At 39.0% G+C, this 21,547-nt stretch overlaps 2 protein-coding genes across 3 annotated transcripts in view; both read right to left on the bottom strand.

Moving 5' to 3' along the window:
* The window catches only part of pstpip1a (proline-serine-threonine phosphatase interacting protein 1a), a 33,265-nt gene extending 27,128 nt beyond the window's left edge, over positions 1 to 6,137 (bottom strand). The window contains exon 1 of the mRNA XM_062061332.1: positions 6,018 to 6,137. Coding sequence (XP_061917316.1) covers positions 6,018 to 6,137 — 120 coding nt within the window. The remainder of the gene's footprint in view (positions 1 to 6,017) is intronic.
* rcn2 (reticulocalbin 2) lies at positions 5,682 to 21,226 on the bottom strand. Of its 2 annotated transcripts, XM_062061334.1 has the most exons (9): positions 21,166 to 21,226; positions 20,657 to 20,800; positions 20,478 to 20,580; positions 18,129 to 18,316; positions 17,921 to 18,034; positions 16,460 to 16,553; positions 8,220 to 8,359; positions 8,026 to 8,142; positions 5,682 to 7,971 (listed from the first exon to the last, which is right to left on the bottom strand). In XM_062061334.1, exons 2-9 carry the CDS (start codon positions 20,798 to 20,800, stop codon positions 7,945 to 7,947), a joined length of 927 nt encoding a protein of 308 aa, XP_061917318.1. In that variant the 5' UTR covers positions 21,166 to 21,226; the 3' UTR covers positions 5,682 to 7,944. The 2 variants fall into 2 exon arrangements, with proteins under 2 accessions (XP_061917318.1, XP_061917317.1); XM_062061333.1 differs by having other exon boundaries at positions 5,682 to 8,142.
* Positions 21,227 to 21,547: the final 321 nt, after the last annotated feature.

Raw genomic sequence — 21,547 nt, 5'->3', positions numbered from 1 at the left:
CAAATGCAGTCACTGGTGACGTTTGACTCCGTTTCACCAATCAAATGCAGTCACTGGTGACGTTTGACTCCGTTTCACCAATCAAATGCAGTCACTGGTGACGTTTTGTTCAGTTTCACCAATCAAATGCAGTCACTGGTGACGTTTGACTCCGTTTCACCAATCAAATGCAGTCACTGGTGACGTTTGACTCCGTTTCACCAATCAAATGCAGTCACTGGTGACGTTTGACTCCGTTTCACCAATCAAATGCAGTCACTGGTGACGTTTGACTCCGTTTCACCAATCAAATGCAGTCACTGGTGACGTTTGACTCCGTTTCACCAATCACATGCAGTCACTAGTGACGTTTGACTCCGTTTCACCAATCAAATGCAGTCACTGGTGACGTTTGACTCCGTTTCACCAATCAAATACAGTCACTGGTGACGTTTGACTCCGTTTCACCAATCAAATGCAGTCACTGGTGACGTTTGACTCCGTTTCACCAATCAAATGCAGTCACTGGTGACGTTTGACTCCGTTTCACCAATCAAATACAGTCACTGGTGACGTTTGACTCCGTTTCACCAATCAAATGCAGTCACTAGTGACGTTTGACTCCGTTTCACCAATCAAATGCAGTCACTGGTGACGTTTGACTCCGTTTCACCAATCAAATGCAGTCACTGGTGACGTTTGACTCCGTTTTACCAATCACATGCAGTCACTGGTGACGTTTGACTCCGTTTCACCAATCAAATGCAGTCACTGGTGACGTTTGACTCCGTTTCACCAATCAAATGCAGTCACTGGTGACGTTTGACTCCGTTTTACCAATCACATGCAGTCACTGGTGACGTTTGACTCCGTTTCACCAATCAAATGCAGTCACTGGTGACGTTTGACTCCGTTTCACCAATCAAATCCAGTCACTGGTGACGTTTGACTCCGTTTCACCAATCAAATGCAGTCACTGGTGACGTTTGACTCCGTTTCACCAATCAAATGCAGTCACTGGTGACGTTTGACTCCGTTTCACCAATCAAATGCAGTCACTGGTGACGTTTGACTCCGTTTCACCAATCAAATGCAGTCACTGGTGACGTTTGACTCCGTTTGACCAATCAAATGCAGTCACTGGTGACGTTTGACTCCGTTTGACCAATCAAATGCAGTCACTGGTGACGTTTGACTCCGTTTCACCAATCAAATGCAGTCACTGGTGACGTTTGACTCCGTTTCACCAATCAAATGCAGTCACTGGTGACGTTTGACTCCGTTTGACCAATCAAATGCAGTCACTGGTGACGTTTGACTCAGTTTCACCAATCAAATGCAGTCACTGGTGACGTTTGACTCCGTTTCACCAATCAAATGCAGTCACTGGTGACGTTTGACTCCGTTTCACCAATCAAATGCAGTCACTGGTGACGTTTGACTCCGTTTCACCAATCAAACAGAGCCAGGCGGTCACGTGATTAACTGCACATAAAGTTTCAGCGACAACAAGTTTAAGCTTACATGAACTCAACGTCAAATTTGAGGAAGCACATGGCTCAAAAAAGGTTGAAAAACACTGATCTAAAAGGACAGGAAATGGAAACATGCATTAGCACCTCCGTGTTGCCCTTAATGTTCTTAAAAATGATAAACATATTTTTAATATGTGGAATAAAAGTATTGGCCCTGTGATGGGGTGGCGACTTGTCCAGGGTGTACCCCGCCTTCCGCCCGATTGTAGCTGAGATAGGCTCCAGCGCCCCCCGCCACCCCGAAGGGAATAAGCAGTAGAAAATGGATGGATGGAATAAAAGTAGTCAAATATGCCCAGATAATTTTTTTATAGACTGTGATGGTTTAAAATCATGTCATTTGTTGAAGGTTTCTCCATCTGGTCTTCAGGACCTATAACTAAAACCTCTGTTTGGTTCTGGTTGAGCTGTAGGAAGTTCACTGCCATCCATGACGTGACTACAATGCAGTCAAAAAGGGTATGTATTGGTGATCAAGAGACACGGCGACATATCGCTAGTGTGTCTCCTGATGACGTCCCCAAGAGGCAGCATATAAAGATGAAAAAGAATGGGACCTAAAATTGAGCCTTGGGGAACCCCACACCTTATTCCATGGGTTCCTGTGGAACATGCATCCATACTTACATAAGAACATCTGTCTTTGAGATGAGAGCAGAACCAGTTAAACCAGTACCAGAGAGGTCCTCTAAGTCCATTTATTTTCTACCGCTTGTCCCTTTCGGGGTCTACTTAATAAAATGTGCTGGTCTACTTAGATCCAGCCACACACACTGAGATGTTTATGATCTAGATTCCACCTGATGTTGTTTAAAATCTTTAAAGGTGTTGTCTCAGTACTGTGGCTCATCCTAATTGTTATTAAAAATCATTGACTTAGTTTAAAAAAGAAAAGTGATTTAAGGACTTTAAGTTGGATACAGGTCTGTAATTAGGGACCGAATGTCCCTTTGGGACAGAGGACCCTATTGTATTTGTAAGGTTTTATTATATTATACCGCCGCCTCTTTGACTCCCTTAACATCCTTCAAAACTCACCATATTTGACACACATCAGGACTGGCGAAAATTGCGATCTAATCAAAAAACCTAGCCCCAAAACTCAAAATTGCACTCTAGCGCCCCCTAGGAAGAAAACACAGACAAAACTGCCTGTAACTTACAGTAGGAATGTCGTAGAGACATGAAACAAAATCCTCTATGTAGACCTAGATTTCATACATTGACATCCTTCAGCAAAAATCAACAGGAAGTTTGCAATTCCCCCTTCAAAACAAAAGTTTTGTAAAAACAGTCACCTTTGCCTCTTTGAGCTATAATTTGACCCCCTTAACATGCTTCAAAACTCACCAAACTGGACACACACATCAGGACTGGCAAAAATTGCGATCTAATAAAAAAACCCAACCCCAAAACTCAAAATTGCGCTCTAGCGCTCCCTAGGAAAAAAACACAGACAAAACTGCTCCTAGGAAGAAAACACAGACAAAACTGCCTGTAACTTCCAGTAGGAATGTCATAGAGACATGAAACAAAATCCTCTATGTAGGTCTCACTTAGACCTAGATTTCATACATTGACATCCTTCAGCAAAAATCAACAGGAAGTTTGCAATTCCCCCTTCAAAACAAAAGTTTTGTAAAAACAGTCACCTTTGCCTCTTTGAGCTATAATTTGACCCCCTTAACATGCTTCAAAACTCACCAAACTGGACACACACATCAGGACTGGCAAAAATTGCGATCTAATAAAAAAACCCAACCCCAAAACTCAAAATTGCGCTCTAGCGCTCCCTAGGAAAAAAACACAGACAAAACTGCTCCTAGGAAGAAAACACAGACAAAACGGCCTGTAACTTCCAGTAGGAATGTCGTAGAGACATGAAACAAAATCCTCTATGTAGGTCTCACTTAGACCTAGATTTCATACATTGACATCCTTTAGCAAAAATCAACAGGAAGTTTGCAATTCCCCCTTCAAAACAAAAGTTTTGTAAAAACAGTCACCTTTGCCTCTTTGAGCTATAATTTGACCCCCTTAACATGCTTCAAAACTCACCAAACTGGACACACACATCAGGACTGGCAAAAATTGCAATCTAATAAAAAAAACCCAACCCCAAAACTCAAAATTGCGCTCTAGCGCTCCCTAGGAAAAAAACACAGACAAAACTGCTCCTAGGAAGAAAACACAGACAAAACTGCCTGTAACTTCCAGTAGGAATGTCATAGAGACATGAAACAAAATCCTCTATGTAGGTCTCACTTAGACCTAGATTTCATACATTGACATCCTTCAGCAAAAATCAACAGGAAGTTTGCAATTCCCCCTTCAAAACAAAAGTTTTGTAAAAACAGTCACCTTTGCCTCTTTGAGCTATAATTTGACCCCCTTAACATGCTTCAAAACTCACCAAACTGGACACACACATCAGGACTGGCAAAAATTGCGATCTAATAAAAAAAACCCAACCCCAAAACTCAAAATTGCGCTCTAGCGCTCCCTAGGAAAAAAACACAGACAAAACTGCTCCTAGGAAGAAAACACAGACAAAACTGCCTGTAACTTCCAGTAGGAATGTCATAGAGACATGAAACAAAATCCTCTATGTAGGTCTCACTTAGACCTAGATTTCATTCACTGACAACCCCCAGCAAAAATCAACAGGAAGTTTGCAATTCCCCCTTCAAAACAAAAGTTTTGTTAAAACCGGTCACCTTTTTTCAAACATTATCTCCTCTGAGCGCGTTTGTCGTGTCAGCTTCAAACCAGCACAGGAGAGAGATTGAACCTTTCTGATTAAAAGTTGATGAAAGAGTTTTAATTACTGCTCCGGTTTGGATTTTATGTGCCGTCAAAGTCGGTCCCGTCCATCGCTGCTTGCATCTTTAGTTATTATTGTTATATTTGTATCCAAACTGCTCTTCTCCAGAAGGGGTCTCACCACTGCTGTTTTAAAGGGGCAGAGGAGACCCCCGCCTGACTTCATGATGCTTCAAAGATCTTTTTCAAATGCTCGTAAAGGAACAACAAATAATAGTAGAGTATCATGTTGATAATTGATCATAACCTTCTCATTTAATGTATTTTCCTTATTTTCATGACTATTTACATAGTAGATTGTCACATCAAAACTATGAATGAACACATGTGGAGTTATGTAATTAACAAAAAAAAAGGTGAAATAACTGTACTCTAGTGTCTTCAAAATAGCCACCCTTTGCACACTCTTGGCATTCTCTCCACGAGCTTCAAGCACACCTGTGAAGTGAAAAAACATTTCAGGTGACTACCTCTTGAAGCTCATGGAGAGAATGCCAAGAGTGTGCGAAGCAGTAATCAGAGCAAAGGGTGGCTATTTTGAAGAAACTAGAATACAAAACATGTTTTCAGTTATTTCACCTTTTTTTGTTAAGTACATAACTCCACATGTGTTCATTCATAGTTTTGATGTGACAATCTACAATGTAAATAGTCATGAAAATAAAATGGTAAATGGGTTATACTTGTATAGCGCTTTTATACCTTCAAGGTACTCAAAGCGCTTTGACACTATTTCCACATTCACCCATTCATTTATGTTGTTGCTATCTCTTTTTGTGGGGACATTGATTGTCATGTCATGTTCGGATGTACTTTGTGGACACCGTCTTTGCTCCACAGTAAGTCTTTGCTGTCGTCCAGCATTGTTTTTGTTTACTTTGTAGCCAGTTCAGTTTTAGTTTAATTCTAGTCACCCATTCACACACTGATGGCGGGAGCTGCCATGCAAGGCCCTAAGGGTGAAGTGTCTTGCTCAAGGACAGAACGCCGGTTATAAATAAAGAAAACACATTGAATGAGGAGAAGGTGTGTCCAAACTTTTGGTTTGTACTGTATATTAAAATTCTGTCTTGAAATTTAACTTTGTTGAGGGATCCATTCGTCCCATCCATCCATTTTCTACCGCTTGTCCCTTTCGGTGTCAGCTGCATTCGGGCGGAAGGCCGGGTACACCCTGGACAAGTCGCCACCTCATCACAGGGCCAACACAGATAGACAACATTCACACACTAGGGACCATTTAGTGTTGCCAATCAACCTATCCCCAGGTGCATGTCTTTGGAGGTGGGAGGGGCCTATCCCCAGGTGCATGTCTTTGGAGGTGGGAGGAAGCCGGACGCCAGATAAAATTAGAAAACATTTTAATAACAAGTATTCTGTTACAAACCTGACAAAAGTGGAAAAAATATATTTTTTTTCATGAAAAAAGGGAACAAATGCATGGCAAAAAAAAGTACAATCTCTATAAAGTTTTGAGTTTTACTTCTGAAAAATTTTTAAAAAGAGAAACCTCTCCCAGGATGTGTTACAAGATGACATGGCCGATGATAATTCCCCACATTGCAACATTCTGAGTGCCGGTGGTCAAACAAACAAGAGATCGTCACGACTGGAGTGACTCATTAACTTCAGTGTTCAGCAAACCAAGACATTTGTTGACAAAATGAAAAATAGTCTCACCCAAAAGGCATCCTTAAAGTCTAAGTCCATCCTGAAGTGTAGCGCACGTTGCAACGGCCAGGTTGACACTGCGAGTGAAAGGATGCAGGAAATGAGTCGAGTCGGCTGCAGCTCGCTCATTTGTTTGAAAAAGAGGAAGCACGTGAGCAGCCGCTACCGTGACGGGCTGGTAGTTCACTTTTTAGGCAAATACATGTCAGTGTTTCATTTACTTCTCCAATGTGGAGGCCCTGCCTAACTTCAAAGTCAATCATGGCGTTACAGTTCATCATGTGACTCATGCAGGTGAAAGTAAATGACAGATACAAAGTCTCCCTACTAACCCACCAGTGCCTCCATGGTAATGCCCCCCTCTACCTCAAAGAACTGCTCACCCCCAAATCCTCCACATGACACCTCCGCTCCGGACAGGCTAACCTCCGAGAGACCGGGCTCTCTGCTCCGCCGCTCCCAGTCTGTGGAACGCTCTCCCTGACCACCTGAGGGCACCACAGACTGTGGATGCTTTTAAAACAGGCTTAAAAACCCTTCTTTTTAAAAAAAGCCTTTTTTTTTTTTTAGATATACACTATATTGCCAAAAGTATTTGGCCACCTGCCTTTACTCACATATGAACTTGAAGTGCCATTCCCATGGAATTGTCCAAAATGTTTTGGTATTGTTGCGTTGACCAGCATTCCTCCAATGGGGAATTCAAATTGCTAGTCTCTCCCAGATTCTTTTCATGGCAATAAGCTGATGTTTATATTCAATCAACAGGCAGCAGTTGGTATTTTGTGGTTTATTCTCCAAGCTTAGAGGACAAACCTGAGACCAATCTAGCACACCAGCGTTCCCCAGCCCGGTCTAGCTCGGTCTCCCCTCCACCTCCTGTCCCCCAAGCTCAGCACTGCCCTGTGCTCCTTATCTTAGGAATGTTATGGCAGTCTCAACAGTGCTCTGTCTCTCTACACAAGGGCACTAGAATGCAAGCACTTTGTTACCACATGAGACATTAGCTGATGAAAATATGACTATAGGAGTTTAGAAAGAAGTACCACTTAAATATGGATATGATTCTGATCTGCTTCCATCAGTATCCTGGAGCATTCAAAGTTCCTTTCACTGGAACAACTCCTGAAAAACAACCCCGCACCAAAATTCCTCCTCCGCCAAATTTCACACTCGGCACAATGCAGTCCGAAATGTAGCGTTCTCCTGGCAACCTCCAAACCCAGACTGGTCCATCAGATTGCCAGATGGAAAAGTGTGATTCATCAGTCCAGAGAAGGGGTCTCCACTGCTCTAGAGTCCAGTGGTGATGTCCTTTACACCACTGCATCCCACGCTTTGCATCGGACTTGGTGACGTATGGCTTAGATGCAGCTGCGCGGCCATGGAAAGCCATTCCATGAAGCTCTCTGCGTACTGTACGTGGGCTAATTGGAAGGTCACATGAAGTTTGGAGCTCTGTAGCAACTGACTGTGTCTTTGCACTATGCTGACCTCTCTGTCAGTTTACCTGGCCTACCACTTGGTGGCTGAGTTGCTGTTGTTCCCAAACTCTTCACTTTTCTAATAATAAAGTTGACTTTGGAATATTTAGGAGCGAGGAAATTTCACGACTGGATTTGTTGCACAGGTGGCATCCTGTGACAGTTCCACGCTGGAAAGTGCTTGATTTGATACCAAGTGATTAGGACACCTGATTCTCATCATTTGGATGGGTGGCCAAATAATTTTGGCAATATAGTGTATGTGTGCTAGTTCTAGCTATTAGGCTGTTCTAGTTTTTATTTTTTTTACAATTTATTTTACTTGTTGGGGGCAGCCATTTGTGGTTCTAGCGTTGTTTTTGTTTTGTTTTTTAAATGCACTGTAGCACTCTGAGGTTGTTTGCTCAATGTAAAGTGCTTTTACAAATAACATCTATTAGAGGATGATGGCGTTACAGTTCATCGTGTGACTCGTGCAGGTGCAAGTAAATGAGAGGATGATGGCGTTACAGTTCATCGTGTGACCCGTGCAGGTGTCTGCCATAGTCGGTGACTTCACTGTGCAGGAAGGTGTCTTGGTTCTTCAACACTTCGTCCGCGGAGATCTGCCCGTCTTCATCCTGGTCCATCTCTTTGATGAGGTAGAGAGCCTGATCATAGCGAGGGGGAAAAAAAAAAACCATCAAGGATATTAAGTGAGACGAGATGACCGCCTGACTCGTCTTACTTCTTCCCGGGCAGATCCGTAGCTGTTGGGTGCGACCCAGCGCAGTTGCTCCTCTCGATTCAACTTGCCGTCCTGGTCCTGGTCGTAGAGGTCCTTGAAGCGCACCGTCTCCTCAACCTCCCACTGCGAAGGTGCGTCCTCTGAAACATGAGATGTGTTCAGGTCAGTTTCTAAACTCGATTTGATCTGTCCTTAAATATTGAAAATGTCTCAAATATGTTACAAAATACTCATTAACTATTATATAAACTATATACTGCAAAAAGTGAAATCTAAGTAAGATGAAATATCTCAAATAAGGGTGATATTTGCTTATTTTCTGTCTGATAAGATCATTCTTCTCACTAAGCAGATTTTATGTTAGAGTGTTTTACTTGTTTTAAGTGTTTTGGTCCTAGATGATCTCAGTAAGATATTTCAGCTTGTTGCTGAGATTTGATTTTGATTTGATTTTTATTAAGGATCCCCATTAGCTGGTTGCCTCAACAACCCACTAGTCTTCCTGGGGTCCACAATTCAATACAATTACAAGTAAAAGCATATAATTATAACTACACAATACAGAAAAAAAATAAAAGTATCAATAAAAAACAAGCAAACAATTTACAGTCACAGAATAATAATTACCATATAAATATAACTACACAATATAAAACCAAACAAATCATCAACGAGCAAACTAATTTAAGAACTCAGATAAAATATTACTCTCTTTTTAAAAAGCTGTTTACTTTCAATGCTGGTGAGAATTCCAGGCAGGTTATTCCAGAGCGATAAAGATCTATAAATAAAACATTTCCGCAAAGCATTCTTCCTGGGACGAGGGAGTACAAAATGCCCCTCACTGGATGCCCTGGTATTGTGATTATGTATAGTGCTACTGTGAACTATTTGGGCCATGAGAAAAGCAGGAGTTTTACTAGCGGTTACTGATTCGAACAATAGAAGAGTATTAGCCAACAACCTGTTCTGCACTGTTAGCCAGGAAAGAGAAGCATGCATTTGGTTCACATTGGTTCTTAGTGAACAACCAAGAACCAGCCTTGCTGCCCTATTCTGGACAATCTGGAGTTTACTGATCTCACCACTTGCAGCAGACGCCCAGACTGTAGAACAATAGTCAATATGACACAAGACTAAACTCTTAACAATTTGACAAAGAAGAGGTGGATCAGCAAAAGCAGCACATTTCCTGGAAATACCAACAGCCCTTCCCATCTTTGTAACTATATCACTGATATGATTTGACCAGGAGCTTGGCACTTCTGACCTGTTGAACTGTTGAAATGCCTAGCCTCAGATCCAACTTTGGGTCACAAGATAACCCTTGCCTAGTCCCCAATATAATACTTTTTGTTTTTGAGGTGTTAAGGACAAGTGTGTTACATACTGTCCAGTCATGCACAGCTTTTAGTTCCTCACTCAATACTACATTAAGTACACTGCATGATGGTGCAGCATGATATAAGGTTGCATCATCAGCATAAAGAACTAGAGATTTCCGATAATATCGGTCTGCCGATATTATCGGCCGATAAATGCGTTAAAATGTAATATCGGAAATTATCGGTATCGGTTTTTTTATTATCAGTATCGTTTTTTTTATTTTATTTTTTTGTGTTTTTTTTTATTAAATCAACATAAAAAACACAAGATACACTTACAATTAGTGCACCAAGCCAAAAAACCTCCCTCCCCCATTTACACTCATTCACACAAAAGGGTTGTTTCTTTCTGTTATTAATATTCTGCTTCCTACATTATATATCAATATATATCAATACAGTCTGCAAGGGATACAGTCCGTAAGCACACATGATTGTGCGTGCTGCTGCTCCACTAATAATACTAACCTTTAACAGTTAAGTACCAATGATTGTCACACACACACACTAGATGTGGCGAAATTTGTCCTCTGCATTTGTCCCATCCCCTTGGGGAGCAGTGAGCAGCAGCGGCGCCGCGCCCGGGAATCATTTTGGTGATTTAACCCCCAACTCCAACCCTTTGTTGCTGAGTGCCAAGCAGGGAGGTTATGGGTCCCATTTTAATAGTCTTTGGTATGACTCGGCTGGGATTTGAACTCCAACTTAATCTTAATTTTACTCATTTTCATTCATTACTAGTTTCTATGTAACTATTTTTATATTGTTTTACTTTCTTTTTTATTCAAGAAAATGTTTTTAATTTATTTATCTTATTTTATTTGATTCATTTTTTTAAAAAGTACATTATCTTCACCATACCTGGTTGTCCAAATTAGGAATAATAATGTGTTAATTCCACGACTGTATATATCGGTTGATATCGGTATCGGTTGATATCGGTATCGGCATATCGGATATCGGCAAAAAGCCATTATCGGACATCCCTATAAAGAACCAATCTTGCACGCCCGGTAGCCCAAGGTAAATCATTGGTGAATATAGAAAAAAGTAAAGGTCCTAGGCAACTTCCCTGTGGAACACCACAATCCAAACTTCTGCTATTAGACAAGCTGCCATCATGTTGTGATCTTGAGGACAAATAACTCTGTATCCACATTAAAGCAGAAGTATTAAAACCATAACATTTAAGTTTGTCAATTAAAAGAGAGTGGTCAATCACGTCAAATGCAGCACTAAAATCTAACAGCACAGCTCCAACCAACATAGAATTATCTAGAGCATTAAGCCAATCGTCCATCATTTGTATAAGAGCAGTGGATGTAGAGCAGGGGTCACCAACGCGGTGCCCGCGGGCACCAGGTAGCCCGTAAGGACCAGATGAGTAGCCCGCTGGCCTGTTCTAAAAAATAGCTCAAATAGCAGCACTTACCAGTGAGCTGCCTCTATTTTTTAAATTTTATTTATTTACTAGCAAGCTGGTCTCGCTGTGCTCGACATTTTTAATTCTAAGAGAGACAAAACTCAAATAGAATTTGAAAATCCAAGAAAATATTTTAAAGACTTGGTCTTCACTTGTTTAAATAAATTCATTAATTTTTTTACTTCGCTTCTTATAACTTTCAGAAAGACAATTTTAGAGAAAAAATACAACCTTAAAAATGATTTTAGGATTTTTAAACACATATACCTTTTTACCTTTTAAATTCCTTCCTCTTCTTTCCTGACAATTTAAATCAATGTTCAAGTAAATTTATTTTTTTTATTGTAAAGAATAATAAATACATTTTAATTTAATTCTACATTTTAGCTTCTGTTTTTTCGACGCAGAATATTTGTGAAATATTTCTTCAAACTTATCATCAGAAAATCTGTAGAATCAAATTTAAATCTTATTTCAAAGTCTTTTGAATTTATTTTAAAATTTTTGTTCTGGAAAATCTAGAAGAAATAATGATTTGTCTTTGTTAGAAATATAGCTCGGTCCAATTTGTTGTATATTCTAACAAAGTGCAGATTGGATTTTAACCTATTTAAAACATGTCATCAAAATTCTAAAATTAATCTTAATCAGGAATAATTACTAATGATGTTCCATAAATTATTTTTTTATTTTTTTCAAAAAGATTCGAATTAGCTAGTTTTTCTCTTCTTTTTTTCGGTTGAATTTTGAATTTTAAAGAGTCGAAATTGAAGATAAACTATGTTTCAAAATGGAATTGTCATTTTTTTCGTGTTTTCTCCTCTTTTAAACTGTTCAATTAAGCGTACATTTTATTAATTATTAATAATAACATAGAGTTAAAGTTAAATTGAGCAAATTGGCTATTTCTGGCAATTTATTTAAGTGTGTTTCAAACTGGTAGCCCTTCGCATTAATCAGTACCCAAGAAGTAGCTCTTGCTTTCAAAAAGGTTGGTGACCCCTGATGTAGAGTGAGTGGCCCGTTCTATATGCATGTTGACAATCAGTTGCTAGCCCATTTGATTGAAAGTAAGCTTGAATTTGTGCATACACACATTTCTCCAGTATTTTACATAACCCAGGTAGGATGCTTATTGGTCTAGAATTGCCCTCATTGAAAGCCAATTTGGTATCCTTATGTAGAGGAGTAACCTTAGCCACCTTCCATATCTTTGGACACAGGCCCACTTGTAAACATTTATTACAAATATGACAAACAGGCACTGATATGATACCAGCAGTCATTTTCAGTAATTGACTATCCAGGTTGTCTACACCAGCTACTTTGTTGTCCGGAAGAGAGTGTAGTAACCTCTCAACCTCACTGACTTCAACCTGATGAAAATTGAATTCACAGTCCTTATTATCCATTATAATATTCCTAATGAGGTCAGCTGATTTGTTGTTATTGGATATATGCATACCATGCCTTCATTGAGATACCTTGTCAACATAATAGTTATTAAAAGGATTGGCAATGTCACATGGCTTAGTGAGTACCACCACATTTGATTCCACAAAAGGTGTACGGACATTGTTCTTTCTACCCGTGATTTCATTCAAAACATTCCATAAGTTTTTGCTATCATATCTCACATCATATAACCTCTGTTTGTAATATTCCCTTTTTTTCAGTTTGTTTAACTTTGTGACCTGGTTTCTTAAGGAACAGTACTTATGCCTGTCATCAATTAAACCTGGGTTGACGGAGGCTTTTTTAGCCATGTCTCTTTCAGTCATTAAACTTCTAAGTCCATTATCAATCCATGGGGCAGATTTGATGACCTATATTGAGTAAAACATGCTTGAAACTAGAATATCAACTGTTGCAAAGCTGTGTCATCAACACTCACAAGTAGAAAACTACTTTTTCAAAGTACCGCATTTTTCAGATTATAAGTGGCAGTTTTTTTCATAGTTTGGCCGGGGGTGCGACTTATGTGTGAAATGATGAACACATTAGCGTAAAATATCAAATAATATTATTGATGTCATTCACGTAAGAGACTAGACGTATAAGATTTCATGGGATTTAGCGATTAGGAGTGACAGATTGTTTGGTAAACGTATAGCATGTTCTATATGTTATAGTTATTTGAATGACTCTTACCATAATATGTTACGTTAACATACCAGTTGGTTATTTATGCCTCATATAACGTACACTTATTCAGCCTGTTGTTCACTATTCTTTAGACATTTTAAATTGCCTTTCAAATGTCTATTCTTGCTCTTGGCTTTTATCAAATACATTACCTCCAAAAATGCGACTTATACTCCAGTGCGACTTATATATGTTTTTTTCCTTCTTTATTATGCATTTTCGGCCAGTGCGACTTATACTCCGAAAAATACGGTAATAATTTCTTATTTCAAGAATGAAATAAAAAATCATGACTTTGACACAATTGTGTCTCATAATTAAAACAGATGACAGCCGAATGGACTTTGCTGTTTTATTTTCAATGAAACAATAGAACATACGTACTCATATAGTAGTACAGTTGGCACAGTACAGTAAACTGACAGTTAATATTTAAACATTTAACATGTCACATTTCTAACTATTTTGAACAGAAATAGTTCATGCACGTTCAGGTAACTTCTTCAAAATTACAATTAAAAAAATGTGGCTGGGGGCCAGGCTCTGTGTGTGTGTGTGCGTGTGTGTGTGTGTGTGTGTGTGTGTATATATATATATATATATATATATATATATATATATATATATATATATATATATATATATATATATATATATATATATATATATATATATATATATATATCCTGTCCGATAATGGCTTTTTGCCGATATCCGATATTCCGATATTGTCCAACTCTTTAATTACCGATACCGATATCAACCGATACCGATATCAACCGATATATGCAGTCGTGGAATTAACACATTATTATGCCTAATTTGGACAACCAGGTATGGTGAAGATAAGGTACTTTTTAAAATAATAATAAAATAAGATAACTAAATTAAAAACATTTTCATGAATAAAAAAGAAAGTAAAACAATATAAAAACAGTTACATAGAAACTAGTAATTAATGAAAATGAGTAAAATTAACTGTTAAAGGTTAGTCCTATTAGTGGAGCAGCAGCACGCACAATCATGTGTGCTTACGGACTGTATCCCTTGCAGACTGTATTGATATGAAGTGAAGTGAATTACATTTATATAGCGCTTTTTCTCAAGTGACTCAAAGCGCTTTACATTGTGAAACCCAATATCTAAGTTACATTTAAACCAGTGTGGGTGGCACTGGGAGCAGGTGGGTAAAGTGTCTTGCCCAAGGACACAACGGCAGTGACTAGGATGGCGGAAGCGGGGATCGAACCTGCAACCCTCAAGTTGCTGGCACGGCCGCTCTACCAACCGAGCTATTGATATATAATGCTTACGGACTGTATCCCTTGCAGACTGTATTGATATATATTGATATATAATGTAGGAACCAGAATATTGATAACAGAAAGAAATGGGGTGAGGGAGGTTTTTTGGGTTGGTGCACTAATTGTAAGTGTATCTTGTGTTTTTTATGTTGATTTAATAAAAAAAACAAAAACAAACAAACAAAAAAAACGATACAGATAATAAAAAAACCGATACCGATAATTTCCGATATTACATTTTAACGCATTTATCGGCCGATAATATCGGACATCCCTAATATACATATATATATTAGGGCTGCAACAACTAATCGATTAAATCGATTAAAATCGATTATTAAAATAGTTGCCGATTAAGTTAGTCATCGATTCGTTGGATCTATGCTATGCGCAGAGGTTTTTTGTTATTTTTTTAATTTAAAAAAAATATTTTTTTATTTTTTATTTTTTTTAAATAAACCTTTATTTATAAACTGCAACATTTACAAACAGCTGAAAAACAATAATCAAAATAAGTATGGTGCCAGTATGCTGTTTTTTTTCAATAAAATACTGGATAGGATAGAAATGTAGTTGGTCTCTTTTATCCGATTATTAATCGATTAATCGAAGTAATAATCGACAGATTAATCGATTATCAAATTAATCGTTAGTTGCAGCCCTACTATATATATATATATATATATATATATATATATATATATATATATATATATATTCCTCGCACACTAATTGACTGAAAAAGCACGCACTTGGCGCGATGATGTCATGTTATCAATGGAAAAATGCATTTTTAGACAATATGATTAGCCTGAGCGGCTACGAGACCCCGAGAGTAACAAGCGCTTGCCTTGTTGCCTTTCCAGTAAGAACAATAAAGTAGTTTTTAGTATAAGTTTGCTGGTTTCAAGAAATGTAATGCCGAGTGCATATCATTATGTCAAGATAATGGCACTAGCATTTACTTCATTTAAGAATATTTTTCAACATGTTGAGGAAAAAGGGTCATAAAGAAAATTTCTATCAAGAAAACTGCACTTGTTATTAGTGAGAATATACTTATTTTAAGGTATTTTGGGGTTCATTGAGGTTAGCTAATTTTACTTGTTTTGGAAAGTCTTGACAAGCCAAATGTTCTTGTTCTATTGGCAGATAATTTTCCTTAGTTCAAATAAAATACCCCTCATTTTTCTGTGTTTTTTTCTTGTTTTTGAACACTGACTTTTTGCAGTGTAGGTATTGTTTTTTCAAGTGCAAAATAAAACAGGTAATATGTCATCTCTTCTTCACTTTGTTAGTCCGACAGGATGTAATGCACAATTTTATTGTGAAGGCCGGAAGTGTGCGCTTGGTTTTCCTGGCGCGTTAGACGACAGAATCAAAAGTTGTTTCCCGAGTTACAGCTGACGTCCTTTCATCGCGGGCCAGATTGCAACTTTTCACCACGTCACCTCACAAAACTCCAAATATCATAGATGTTTACGTTAATGATCATAGCCTAGTGTGGTTCTTCCAAACTCTTAGTTCCAAATATCATTGATTAAAAATAGGCGTTTCATTTAGATGTTTACGTTAATGATCATAGCCTCGTGTGGTTCTTCAAAACAAATGAAGGATAGTTGAGATGGTCGCTATCACTGTACCTTTATGACCAATTCAATCCTCTTTTAAAATAGGCATGTGATAGATCCTACTTTGAAGGTCTGTCTGACAAACCAAAACAAGCAAAGCGTGCATTAACAGAGTCAGTAGCGAGCTGAATGTAGATAAATGGAGCGGAGTAAAAGTAGCCTTTCTTCTCTATAAATATACTCAAGTAAAAGTAAAAGTATGTTGCATTAAAACTACTCTTAGAAGTACCATTAATCCCAAAAGTTACTCAAGTAGATGTAACGGAGTAAATGTAGCGCGTTACTACCCACCTCTGCTAACTGGTCTTCCATTTTCTCAAGCACCCTTGACAAGGCAGTAAATCTTACTCACCGTCCCGTCGAAGATCGCCAATAAATTCCTTCAGGCTGATCAGTCCATCGTGATCCGTGTCATATTCACTCAACACATCCTCGATGGCAAAGTCCTGTCACGAGAAGACCGGTAGATGTGACTAGTCAAACTGCACACAGATTTAAAGGCCTACTGAAATTATTTTTTTAAATTTAAACGGGAATAGCAGATCCATTCTATGTGTCATACTTGATCATTTCGCGATATTGCCATATTTTTGCTGAAAGGATTTAGTAGAGAAAATTGACGATAAAGTTCGCAACTTTTGCTCGCTGATAAAAAAAAGCCTTGCCTGTACCGGAAGTAGCGTGACGTCACAGGAGCTAGTATTCCTCACAATTCCCCGTTGTTTACAATGGAGCGAGAGAGATTCGGACCGAGAAAGTGATGATTACCCCATTAATTTGAGCGAGGATGAAAGATTCGTAGATGAGGAACGTTACAGTGAAGGACTTGAGAGGCAGTGATGGACGTATCTTTTTTTGCTCTGACCGTAACTTAGGTACAAGCTGGCTCGTTGGATTCCACACTCTCCTTTTTCTATTTTGGATCACGGATTTGTATTTTAAACCACCTCGGATACTATATCCTCTTGAAAATGAGAGTCGAGAACGCGAAATGGACATTCACAGTGACTTTTATCTCCACGACAATACATCGGCGAAATGCTTTAGCTACGAGCTAACGTGATAGCATCGTGCTTTAACTGCATATAGAAACAAAAAAAATAAACCCCTGACTGGAAGGATAGATAGAAAATCAACAATACTATTAAACCGTGGACATGTAAATACACGGTTAATGCTTTCCAGGCTGGCGAAGGTTAACAATGCTGTGCTAACGACGCCATTGAAGCTAACTTAGCAACCGGACCGCACAGAGCTATGCTAAAAACATTAGCTCTCCACCTACGCCAGCCAGCCCTCATTTGCTCATCAACACCCGTGCTCACCTGCGTTCCAGCGATCGGCAGAAGGACGAAGGACTTCACCCGATGCGTTTGGCGGCCCGGAGACGTAGGAAGTCAAGGTGAGGTCGCCGGCTAGCGCTCCAACAAAGTCCTCCTGGTTGTGTTGCTGTAGTCCGCTGCTAATACACCGATCCCACCTACAACTGTCTTATTTGCAGCCTTCATTGTTCATTAAACAAATTGCAAAAGATGTCCAGAATACTGTGGAATTATGAAATGAAAACAGAGCTTTTTGTATAGGATTCTACGGGGTACCATAACTTCCGTTATACTGACTTCGTCACGCGCATACGTCATCATACCGCGACGTTTCAGCCGGATATTTCCCGGGAAATTTTAAATGTCACTTTATAAGTTAACCCGGCCGTATTGGCATGTGTTGCAATGTTAAGATTTCATCATTGATATATAAACTATCAGACTGCGTGGTCGCTAGTAGTGGCTTTCAGTAGGCCTTTAATCTCTTTTACCGCCATGTGGTCCACTTCGGAGGGGTGGGTGAAGGCCAAAAACTCGGTCACGTTGAGGCCGGGCGTGCCGTCCACATCCGCCGAGTCGAAGCGCCTTCTGTCCTTCAGGTGCAGCTGGGGCCAGTACCAGGTCAGGTCAGTGTCAGGTCAGTACCAGGTCATGTCAGTGTTTCTATGGACTTGTGATTGTTTAGGTGCGCCAACATACGTGTCTCATGGACTCTCGCTCCGCATCATCCACAACGGGGCCTTCATCCAAACTGAACAGCTCGGCCATGTTGTACTCCTCCCATGCCACCACACCGTCCTGGTTCACGTCAAATTCGGGGAAGCGCTCCTCTGCGTCATCCAGGGCGTATTTTCTGTAGACCAGCTGAATCCACACTGTGATCTCCTCTGCAATATGACATGTAGTTTGTGTTACCGCCACAAGATGGCAGTAGCATGAGTGGTCAGCATCAAGCAGTTAGCCATCTTTGCAAATGCTTTAAAAAACAAAGGTGACCCGCCACCTCATTAGAATATGGTACAACACCATTTTATTGTGGCCCGTCATTTATGTGGTCTGCGCTAGGCTGAAAGAAGAAAAAAAAGCACTCTGACTAAATTGTTCTTTCAATATTGACAGAAAAATGTTGCACATGCAACTGCATATGTTCTATACTTTAATATTATCTGATGTTCCAAGCATTTTTTTTTTTGGTGCAATGCATCACATATTTCCACTTGTTTCATTACAGAACGTCCGAAAAGGAGTAGGAAGAAGCTGAGCTTATTTAATCCTAGCCCCTCTCATACCATAGCAATTTTGTCCCATTTCCTTGTTCACTGTAACAGAACAGTGAATAAATAAATAATATACCATAGTAAGTAAACACATAAATAATCTTTATCTAAAAATAAAAGGGTTGAAGATGTTGATCATAATTCTTGTGTGTACTTTGTGAACACTTGTAGATTGAACAGTCTCTTAAAGTGAATCATATTAGTCCTCTGTTTCATTTCTTTACTTAATCCATTCCATAATTTAATTCCACATACTGATATAGTAAAGGTTTTAAGTGTTGTACGTGCATACAAATGTTTTATACAAAGGTATTATATATATATATATATTTGTACCAGTATTTTGGTATCGGTACCAAAATTATTTTGATACTTTTCGGTACTTGTCTAAATAAAGGGGACCACAAAAATATTGCATTATTGGCTTTATTTTAACAAAAAATCTTAGGGTACATGAAACATGTTTATTATTGCAATTTATTCCTTAAATAAAATAGTGAACATACTAGACAACTTGTCTTTTAGTAGTAAGTAAACAAACAAAGACTTAGTCTGCTGACGTATGTAGTAACATATCGTGTCATTTATCATTCTATTATTATGTCGACATTATAAAGGACAAACTGTAAAAATGGATTATTAATCCACTTGTTCATTTACTGTTAATATCTGATTACTTTCTCTTTTAAAATGTTCTATCTACACTTCTGTTAAAATATAATAATCACTTATTCTCCTCTTCTTTGATACTTTACATTAGTTATGGATGATACCACAAATTTGGGTATCAATCCGATACCAAGTAGCTACAAGATCATACATTGGTCATAATTTAAGTGCTCATGTGTCCAGGGGCGTATTTACTGAGTTTATAAACATAATATGAATTTAAAAAAACGAAAGAGGATGTTGTGATGCCAAAAAATATTGACGTAACCATAGTAGTATCGACTAAATACGTGCCTGTACTTGGTATCATTACAGTGGATGTCAGGTGTAGATCCACCCATGGCGTTTGTTTACATTGTGACGCCGGCGAGCTATTATATCCTCCTACGGTGTGTAGTGAAGCATGTTTAGCTATTCCTCGTCCTGCAGTGATAATGATACTTGTAAGAAACTTACATTACTTGTCACCATGGAGACCAGGATTAGTGATTTAGAAGTAGCTAAAACACTGCAGATGGCGGATGGACGTGAGCCGCTAGCTAGCCATGTCTTAAAGCACCTCTTCCTGAGGGTGTTTCAGTGTTATAACTTCACCTTTATCTTTACTTATTAAGCCAAAATGCGTCCGTTCTCCCTTTTCTGTCTACACACTGTGTCTGCTTGTACGTACTCGGTGTGCGCGCGCTGCCGAACATGCTCCTCTGCTCGTCAAACCAGCAATGTCACGACGTGACGACGACGTGGGCACGGGGGTGTGTGGGACCGGTACGTTTCAGAGGCGGTATAGTACTAATGATTTATTAGTATCGCGGTACTATACTAACACCGGTATACCGTACAACCCCAATATATATACACACTGTTTACATGTGGCCCTCCAATGGAAGCCATAACTGTGATGTGGCCCTCAATAACAATGAGTTGACACCCCTGCTTTACAATGTTTCTTGCAGCACTCAGCTGTTACTGTGACTATTGATATTGTTGTTTACATCGGGGGTATTTACTGCTGAATGAGCAGTTTATTGCATCAGCCTCTTTCCAACCAAGGCACCGTCGTCTTTAGCTAAAATTAAAGCATTTACAATCAACACAATCTTACCTGCACTTAGCTTGTTGTCAGCATTTGTGTCAATCTTCTTTACAATGTCCATCATCTTTTCCCTCTGCTCCTCCGGGCTTAGTTTCTTTAACGATTCCGTGTCCTACAATGGCGTCAACAGTGAGCGAGAAGTTACACAATTATTATTTTTTTTATGGACATAAAAAGTTATTAGTGACCTTTTCTCCCAGCAGGACGTTCATATCATGCTCGGAGTTCAGCTGATGTTCCACATGGTCTTCATGAAGATGTTGGTGAGAGCTGAGTCCCAAAACCAGGTGGAGCACCAGCAATACCACCGCCGTTACAGCAGGGGGCGCCATCTGCCGGGAGATACGACTTTAAAGAAGCTGCTGTAAAAGCTGCACTGTTCAGCTTTACAACATAAATATGCGTAGTGAATTTTATAATCTGTTAAAAAAAAACAACGTAAGCCACTTTAGTAGCTATGTATTATTTTTTTTAAAAACATTCGCTTTAGGTTAACTGTGATTGTTAGGAAAGTGTGAGAGTATGTTAAATGACTCCAAAAGGCAGAAAGGAGAAGGATTAAAGATGCTATATAAACTATTCAGGCATAGTCAACTACTCGAATACTCTTAATAATGTCATATTAAATATTTATATCTAAACTATTCAGGCATAGTCAACTACTCGAATACTCTTAATAATGTGATATTTGCTTTACCGTGAGAAGTTGTCGCCGTCAAGGTTTGACTCGCTGCTCCTGAAGACGAGTTGTATTTCCGGTTTGGAATTTCACACAAAAACATTTTGTGAAGACGTGTTAATACCAAAACATCACAGGTCAATTCGTAAATCAAAGACCTGACCTCTTTCGAGGATCAATTAGCGAGCAACAAAGAATGCATGTTACATTAAGCACTGTTGTCATAAACGTACGTTACCTTTAGATGTCCAAACTACTTGCAAGCTGACTAACGCTTGCTCCGAGCCGAGGCAAAATATGTTATTTTCACATTTTGGCATTTTTAACAGCTTAATGAGAGTGAATTGACAAGAATGGAGATTTATGTAAGTATGACAGATTTAATGCACTCGAAAAATCG

Source organism: Entelurus aequoreus, linkage group LG10 (assembly GCF_033978785.1).
Source record: "Entelurus aequoreus isolate RoL-2023_Sb linkage group LG10, RoL_Eaeq_v1.1, whole genome shotgun sequence".
Taxonomy (NCBI): domain Eukaryota; kingdom Metazoa; phylum Chordata; class Actinopteri; order Syngnathiformes; family Syngnathidae; genus Entelurus; species Entelurus aequoreus.
This window is presented reverse-complemented; position numbering and strand designations above follow the sequence as displayed.

What these genes read in the sequence shown, in the direction of transcription:
- rcn2 (XM_062061333.1), bottom strand. Translation starts at nt 20,800, where the DNA reads ATGGCGCCCCCTGCTGTAACGGCGGTGGTATTGCTGGTGCTCCACCTG. An exon ending in ACGTCCTGCTGGGAGAAAAG is followed by an intron (nt 20,581 to 20,656) that starts GTCACTAATAAC and finishes ACGCCATTGTAG; the next exon opens with GACACGGAATCGTTAAAGAA. An exon ending in AGCGAGAGTCCATGAGACAC is followed by an intron (nt 18,035 to 18,128) that starts GTATGTTGGCGC and finishes TACTGGCCCCAG; the next exon opens with CTGCACCTGAAGGACAGAAG.